This window comes from Nomascus leucogenys, chromosome X (genome assembly GCF_006542625.1).
Source record: "Nomascus leucogenys isolate Asia chromosome X, Asia_NLE_v1, whole genome shotgun sequence".
Lineage (NCBI taxonomy): Eukaryota > Metazoa > Chordata > Mammalia > Primates > Hylobatidae > Nomascus > Nomascus leucogenys.
Window position 1 is genome coordinate 64,077,399 of NC_044406.1, and position 8,108 is coordinate 64,085,506.

At 45.5% G+C, this 8,108-nt stretch overlaps 1 protein-coding gene across 1 annotated transcript; it reads right to left on the reverse strand.

Moving 5' to 3' along the window:
- Positions 1–294: 294 nt before the first annotated feature.
- RPS4X (ribosomal protein S4 X-linked) lies at positions 295–4,781 on the reverse strand. Its single transcript, XM_003280864.3, has 7 exons — positions 4,654–4,781; positions 3,617–3,694; positions 3,014–3,194; positions 2,520–2,617; positions 1,277–1,448; positions 702–859; positions 295–464 (listed from the first exon to the last, which is right to left on the reverse strand). The coding sequence occupies exons 1-7, from the start codon at positions 4,654–4,656 to the stop codon at positions 363–365; spliced, it is 792 nt and encodes a 263-aa protein (XP_003280912.1). The 5' UTR covers positions 4,657–4,781; the 3' UTR covers positions 295–362.
- Positions 4,782–8,108: the final 3,327 nt, after the last annotated feature.

An 8,108-nucleotide genomic window follows, 5' to 3' on the forward strand; every position in this document is an offset into this window, starting at 1 on the left:
ATTTTTCAAAAGCCAAGGGAACTTAACAGGGCAGAGGGATCCACTGGGTAGAGAAGTTCTTGGCCAAGTCAAGGCGGGGGAGATCAATATTCTGGGATTTCTTGGCTCTTTCTACTCCTTGGTTAGTTGCTGTTCCTTTCCCAAGTCTGGTATCTTCTACTTCCCACCACTAACTAAGCCCAGCCAATAACAGACTGCCTAAGCCTGCCCGAGAACTTAATCACTGTTCATGTTATGCAGTAAAATAGCAGGAAACTGAATTAAAAAAAAAAAAAAAAACCCACAAAACCAAAATGCTATTAATCCTGCCACAGTATTTTTAATTACGTACAAAGATCTGACATGTCACCCAGGGACCCATTTCACCCACTGCTCTGTTTGGCCGCCAGTCTTTTGTCTCTCTCTTCAGCAATGGTGAGGCGGATACCCTTTCCTCGGGGAAGAGAAATCCATGGTTTGTTGCCCTGGAAGAGAAAACAAGGAGAATCAAAACCCACCACACACCAACTCATAGTGAGTCAAAGTTTAGTAGTACCTAAGGCTAATCATTATGACCCAGCCCAGCTCTGTGTGAGTCCTATCCAGAAGAGGCTTTGCACTAGGTTCAGCAGAGCCAGCCAGGAGCCTGGATGCTGCAATCCCAGCACCCACCTGCATTTACATACTTCCCCAGACTAGAGAGAAGGAAAACCCAGACTTACCTTGCCAATAACAAAAATGTTGGAAAGTCGAGTGGCAAAGCTGTTGCCATTGGCATCTTTCACGTGAACCACGTCAAAAGATCCAGGGTGCCTCTCTCTGTTGGTGATCACACCAATTCTTCCCAGGTTAGCACCTCCAGTCACCATACACAGGTTACCTAGGCAGGAAGAAATAATCTGCTTCAACTCAATATAACAAATGACAAGCAGCTCAGAGATGGGTCCAAAACAAATTTTATTCCTCCTTTCCCCTCATTTGAATTTCCTCATATGGAACTGCTGCCCATGCTAGGACTCCCGGGGCTCTCGTAAGAAATTTTATGGCCAGGCTTGGTGGCTCACACCTATCATCAGTTCGAGAACAGTCTGGGCAACATAGTTAAGACCCTCCTTTATAAAAAAACAATTTAAAAAAAAAGAAATGAATATTCTGAGCATTTGTGCCTCTGGCTATATATAAACAAACCTGGGCGATTGGAGCAGATGGTTTTTAATAAAAAGATACCCAGACCCTGTGCAATTCATAATGATCTAGGCCTTAAAGAGGGTGCCCAGGTAGCACAGAGGATGCTTACCAGTGTCGAACTTGATGAAATCAGTAATCTTGCCAGTCTCCAAATCAATCTGAATGGTATCATTCACCTTGATGAGGGGATCGGGGTAGCGGATGGTGCGGGCATCATGAGTCACCAGATGAGGGATTCCTTTTGTGCCCACAAAGATCTTTCTCACTTTGCACAACTTGTACTAGAAAAATACAAGGGTTAGCCACATTCAATCCATCTCATATGTACTTTTTAACCCTATACAGGAACCATGGGTTCCCTAACTGCTGCAGATTGTGGCGCTGATCGTTCTTTCCACCCTCAAGTGTATGTTGCATACAGCCCTTCTCTAGGCTCGTCCTCCTAACATCCACCACTGCCCTCCACTCCTCCAATAAAAATGCCACTCCAGTTTCCCAGGCTCTTTAAGCCTTATGAGGCCCTGGGAATTCTTCCCTTCAACTCAACTTTATCTTAATGGCCCTCTGTATATCACGACTGAGTTTTGTCTCACAAACAGCAATTGCATTACCAGTTCATCCAATCAACAAATATTTCACATAGCATTTCAATTTTGGATCTCTACTCCCTGATATCCTTGAAGTAAATCAAATAATCACAGATCCCACTGGACGTGCCCTCCAGCCTGCTGATAACAAGGCTGTGCAAAAGGAAATTAAGAGCCACATCAGTCAATTAAATTAACCTTCATTTACAGCCAATAATCCAAACAGGCCTAAACTTTTGTGTAAAACCATCAAAACAAACTGGATTAAACAATCAAAGACTGTAATCTTTTTTTTAACCTCAAACTAGTGCCTCAAGGACTGTCTGTTTCCTGCATCGACACCTTCCCCTCCCCAAAGTAAAGCTACTCCCACAAATGGAGACATGGCAAAGGGCTCATACTTCAGGTACCCAATAAACAAGTTCCCAGAAATCATTCTCCTTGACTCTTAAGAGACACCAGGAAGCCACGGTTCAACTGGAATTCATTTCTACCACAAAAAAAGAAAATCTGCTGAGGAAGTTAACTTCAAATGGGGGTCAATTTTAGGTATCTATCAATGCAGCTATCAGCCAGACTTTTAATAACATGACAAAAAGTTACGTGTAAGATAGAATCTCATCAAATTGTTAGCTAGATATTTCCAGGTATGAGATTTTAAGTAATCAATACCCACCTCTTTGCAAGCAGCACTCGTACTCAATGCAGGCCCTTAGAACTAAGTAACTATACTGAGTAAAGACCCAGCTTGCTTGCCACACTCACCTTGGCCTCCTCAGGTGTAATACGATGTACAGCAAAGCGACCTTTGGTGTCATAGATCAGACGGAAATTCTCTCCTGTCTTGTCAATGCTGATGACATCTGAAATCAAGCAGTAACCGGTTACTACATACAGTGATCCCCACTACCTCATGCCAAGCAACAACCATAGCTCTCTAAGAAACAAAAAGAACCCACATGTGCCTCCCAGTTCTAATCCAACGAGGATTCTGAAGATTAAAGATCACGGCCAGATCTTCAATATTTCAAAACACCGTGACTGCATGTAAAATTTAAAAGTGAATCGAAATTTAGTTTTGAGAAGCGTTTCATGATTATTTGCATGTTTTTTATTTAAGTAAAAAACCGAGGGAAGATCAGGCTTTGTTTCTGAGACTTGACAGATTACAAAGGTTAGAGAAATGATCAAGACAGTATTTGGATACCATATGGCTGCCATCAATATGTGTCTCCAGAGTATTTAAAACTTCCACTTACCCATGAATCCAGCAGGGTAGGTTATATCAGTTCGGACCTTGCCATCAATCTTAATGAACCGCTGCATGCAAATCTTCTTTACTTCATCTCCTGTCAGGGCATACTTAAGTCTGTTCCTTAGGAAAATGATGAGGGGGAGACACTCTCTCAACTTGTGGGGACCGGTGGATGGACGAGGAGCCTGTAACATTAAAAATGATAGTTGGGATTCACTAAAGCACTCAAACCCACCTCCTAGTCCACTAGATCCACTAACTGAACACCAAGACTGTCCATATTACACCCAACTTGGGCTTTTACACTGGAGGTGTAAAAAGCTTCCGAAACTATTTCATACCTTAAAGCTTTATAGCATCTTCCCTGTCAGAGGACCAGGGTCATTAAGAACATGAATCCTGAGTCCATGTAAATGTACTATGTGGTATGTGGAATCAATGAGGCACAAAAATATTAAATAGACTGGAAGTGGGGGACAGCTAGATAGAACAGCTCCTTCAAGAGCAGAGGAAGCCAAGAATAGATATTCCTCCCCTAGCCTGGTCCCCAAATGAGTCCTGGGAGGCACTTACAGTGGCCACGGAAATATTTATATAAGATACTTACAAACACACCGGTCAATTTATCCAGCATCCAATGCTTTGGAGCTGCTACCCGCTTCAGATGCTTCTTGGGACCACGAGCCTGAAAGTTTTAGATTGCAATGCTGTTAATCAGGTTTCAGAACAGCTTACAAAACCTAGTGTGAAACTAAACTCTTAGTTTAGTTTCATTTTCAGCAAAACGTGGACAATATTAAATTATAGTGTTCCGATAAAACAGAAGAAGCAAACGCAGTTATTTAGCAAACACCGTGAGATCCGTAAGCTGCAACAAGCCTTCTTATTGTAACAGAGAATATTCTTGGTTATTATGTTTCAGAACGTTTACTGATTACTATCTTTCAGAACCTTGCTAAAGTGTTTCCATGTTACTGCCTGAAACTGTATCTGCTTAGAGGTTAGGGTCTTTCAAGGACACCATACTAGTGAAACGCACAGCAACAGAAATGAGCCAGGAGTCTACCTGTGTTTCTAAAGTTTTCACAGTTTATTACCGTCTGTTTTTGACACGTCTGGAACAAGATTCTGACCCGCACAAACACATGTGCTGCTCCTTCGTACACTAAAGCCAAAAGCTGACACCAATTTTACTTTAAAAAGAGTCAGGAAGCCTTTTTAATGCTGTGTCCAGATGCTTACCGGCCACGCATGGTAAAGTCAGGCCGTGCCAAAAAGACAATGACAACGAAAACCTTTCTCCGCCGGGCAGACCCAGCGCCCACCCGCCTCGGGCTCGCAGTCTGCGCTCCTGGCCCAGCTGCGGCTCCGGCCCGGGAGGAAAAGCAGCTTCTCCCGGGATCAGGACGTATGGCCGGGTCAGAGACCGAGGCCTCCCCAACAGCAGCACCAGATCTGCGCCTCCCCAACTCTAGGCCAGCGTTCGCCCTTCGCCCTGGAGCCCGTTCCGGCCTACCACGGAGGCCGTGATCCCTTCGCCTCTGCCCGGCCATCCCCAGTAGGAGTCCCGAAACCTCGGGCAGCCCCGGCCGGGGGAGGATGGCGGCGGATACGTCCTAAGAGCTCGCTAACTAAACGGCTTACCATGGCTGCGTTAGGCAAGGAAAGAGGACCTCCGTCTTCCGGTGCGCGTAGAAATTGGAGCCGGAGACTGCGCGCGCCGTATTTTCAGCTGCTCCGCCCAGCTCAGCCCTTTGCTGGCGCGCCGGGACTCTTTCTTGCCATCTGCTGGAGGGAGGTCAGAAGTCCCGAGCTGAGGAACAGCCGCCGAAGAGGGTGTCTCCTAAGGGCGATTTCCTCCCTCCCCTTTTTCCGCCCTTCCTCCTCCCATATTTGCTGAGCGCCTCTTGTGTGCCTGATTCTGTGCTAGGTGCTGGGAATACAAAGATGAGCTACACAACATCCTTGCCCTCAAGGAGAGTTCAAAGTGAGCCTACTTCCAGTCTCACGTACAGATGATTCCACGCCTGTAATCCCAGAACTTTGGGAGGCCGAGGCGGGCGGATCATGAGGTCAGGAGATCGAGACCATCCTGGCTAACACAGTGAAACCCCGTCTTTACTAAAAAAAAAAATACAAAAAAATTAGCCGGGCATGGTGGAGGGCGCCTGTAGTCTCAGCTACTCGGGAGGCTGAGGCAGGAGAATGGCGTGAACCCCGGAGGTGGAGCTTGCAGTGAGCCGAGATCGCGCCACTGCACTCCAGCCTGGGCGACAGAGCGAGACTCCGTCTCAAAAAAACCAAAAAACCAAAAACAAAAAAAGAACTTGTATATAATCAATAGAATACATTTTAATAAATATTTAATGTTATTTCTTAAACGTATTTTGTCTGTCCCTTTTTTGTGTTCCCTTGAGCCAGCCAGGCAGCCCATACTGAGTTGGGAAGAGCCAACAACATTTTTAACCCCCTCTTGCTTCTCTGCTTGAACCCTGACATCCTCCCCCTTGCTTCCTGTACAACGCATTTGGCACTTACAGAGACTCAGGGAGGAGAGAGGATATCAGAGATCGTCTGGTTATTATCTAACTAAAATGTAGATCTGATCCTGCTTCGAAACTGCCCTTGGCCCTCTGTTTCCTGCCCTAAGGGAGCAGGTCTGAACTTTATCTGGCTCCATTGCTCTCTCTCCCCAATCCCAAATTTCAAAGCTCAAGCCCCACCAAGCTAGTTTGTTCCAGGGGAGTCAGCTCTTTTTGTTTGTTTGTTTGGGAGACAGGGTCTCACTCTGTCACCCAGGCCGTAGTGCATGGCTCACTGCAGCCTCGACAGCCCGGGCTCCAGCGATCCTCTCACTTCAGCCCCCACGAGTAGCTGGGACAACAGGCACATGCCACCGCACCCAACTAATTTTTTGTAGTTTTATTTTTTTGTAGAGACAGGGTTTCGCCACGTTGCCTAGTCTGGTCTCAAACTCCTGGACTCAGGCGATCCCCCCGCCTCGACCTCCCAAAGTGCTGGGATTACAGGCCTGAGCCACTGCGCCTGGCTAGAGTCAGCTCTTTCAAGACTGCTTGTGGACTTGATTCCTTAGCTTGGAACTGCCACAAACAGCCAAACCCCCTTCCTGGGTACCACCTAATCCCACACCTCAGCCTTGGAAATGCACAGTTCAAGTCCCTCTGGTTCTGTGGGCTCCTGGTCCCCTCAGTCAAGGTAAATCCCTCATTCTTGCCCCAGAGGCTTGTGTTCAAACTTGGTGAGGGCACACAGCACATTAGGTAGCAAGGACAAATTTAGTTACCTGGCCTCCACCAAACTGAGCACCTCCAGGATGGAGCCTGCCCTAATTCATCTGGGCAGGCCCTTTGCCACCGAACAGAGAGCTCGGCACTGTGTCCAGCACTTGGTAAATACTTGTTGAATGAATAAACGGAGTCAGCATCCCACTTATTGTGCCAAGTCCTTCTGTACTATCCCTGAAAGCATCCAGCCTGTGCCTGAATTCTTCCCACCATGGGATCAAGCTCCTAACTCATGAGGTTCCATTTCACAAGTCTCTATCTCTACCATCCACTTTACCCCTCAGCAGTCTGCAGAGGAGCAAAAGAGGGAAACATTGTTGGCTCTTCTCAAGCAGACAGTATTAACCAAGCAGACGGTATTAACTAGGAGGGCAGGAACTCCTCCTTGTCTAAAACTGGGATACAATCCACAATAAAGCATGTTATAAGTGATTATTGGAAAGGATCGATTAATTGGAGGTGAGGAGTAGAGAGAAGGTGAAGGTGATGAGATAATGGAAGTTGGTTCTGAGGTTTTTAATCTAAGAGCACTGGGAAGATGGTGGTACAATTAACAGAAATGGTGGAGAAGTTGCTGTGGGAGTGGGGGGATAACCATGTGTTTTCCAGCTAGAGAGGATAGGAGAAATGGCTGGTTAGAGCTGCAGATCTCACTTAATCAAGATCACACAGCCCGTTTGGGGATGAGGGGGCTTGTCTCTTGCCTCCCAGGTGAGTGGTTTGTTTTTATGCCACAGGTTATCAAAGGACTTGAGGAAATCAAAGCATCTTTTTCAGTATATTTCTCTCTCTCAATTTGTATTTATGCACAAACGACATTCTAACAACAATAAAGGAAATTTGGAAAGAGCTAAGTAAATCGCAAACAGTACCTCCCCAAACACCCTAAACACATCATCTGTATTCATTCGTTCCTCTTCCTGTTCTCTTTCTGATCGGTTTGTGTGCATGCATACTTTTACATAATTTTAGTCCTAGCATACAGACCATTTTGTATTCTGTTTTTATTATATTAGAAACACTTTCCAAGTTGCTACATAATCCTCATAATTACTATTTTAACAGCTGTATCATATTCCATTAAGTGGATGTCCCACAATTGATACAAGTTCTCTGTTGTTGGACATTTAGTTTTCTGTACTTTTTCTCTATGATGCATGTTGCTACAGTGAACAGCTTTTTCCTTCAGTTGAATATTTTCCTTAGAATAAATCTATTCCTTCAACCAACACTTATTGAGTGCTTACTCTGTGTCAAGCTCTGTATTATGAACTGAGGATGCAGAGATGATTAAGATCTAGTTCTTGCTCTCAAGGAACAAATAATAATATGAGAAGCAGGCTGCGGGAGTGGGGAGGGAAAGCTAGGAGAAGCTTATCAGAGAGAAAAATGGTGGTGAAGCGGGTTGTAATACAGAGGGCAGCTAAATCTTTAGGATCTTGGACTTTAGCCTGTGGGTAGACAATGGAGAGCTGTTGAAAGATTTTAAGGAGGACAGAATCAGTGTTGTGCTTTAAAAAGATAACTCAAACTCTTCCATGTAGAATGGTTTGAAGGAAATGTGAGTGGCTTGGAGGACACGGGTCAGGTCTCTGTCAACAATACAAGCAAGAAACTGAAGGCTGCTGAGACCTAGATTTGTGACTGTGGGGCTGAGGAGGAGGGGGCTCAAAGACTCAAAAGACATTGCAGATGGAGTATTGGCAGGATCTGACTGGGAAATGATGAATGTGCAGGGGTGAGGGACAAGGAGGTAATTAGGATGACTCCCAGGTTTCTGGCTTGGTGACTCAG

Coding starts and splice junctions, on each gene's coding strand:
- RPS4X (XM_003280864.3), bottom strand. Junction 2,618..3,013: donor CTACCCTGCTGGATTCATGG/GTAAGTGGAAGT, acceptor GCTTGATTTCAG/ATGTCATCAGCATTGACAAG. Junction 465..701: donor ACATTTTTGTTATTGGCAAG/GTAAGTCTGGGT, acceptor TTTCTCTTCCAG/GGCAACAAACCATGGATTTC.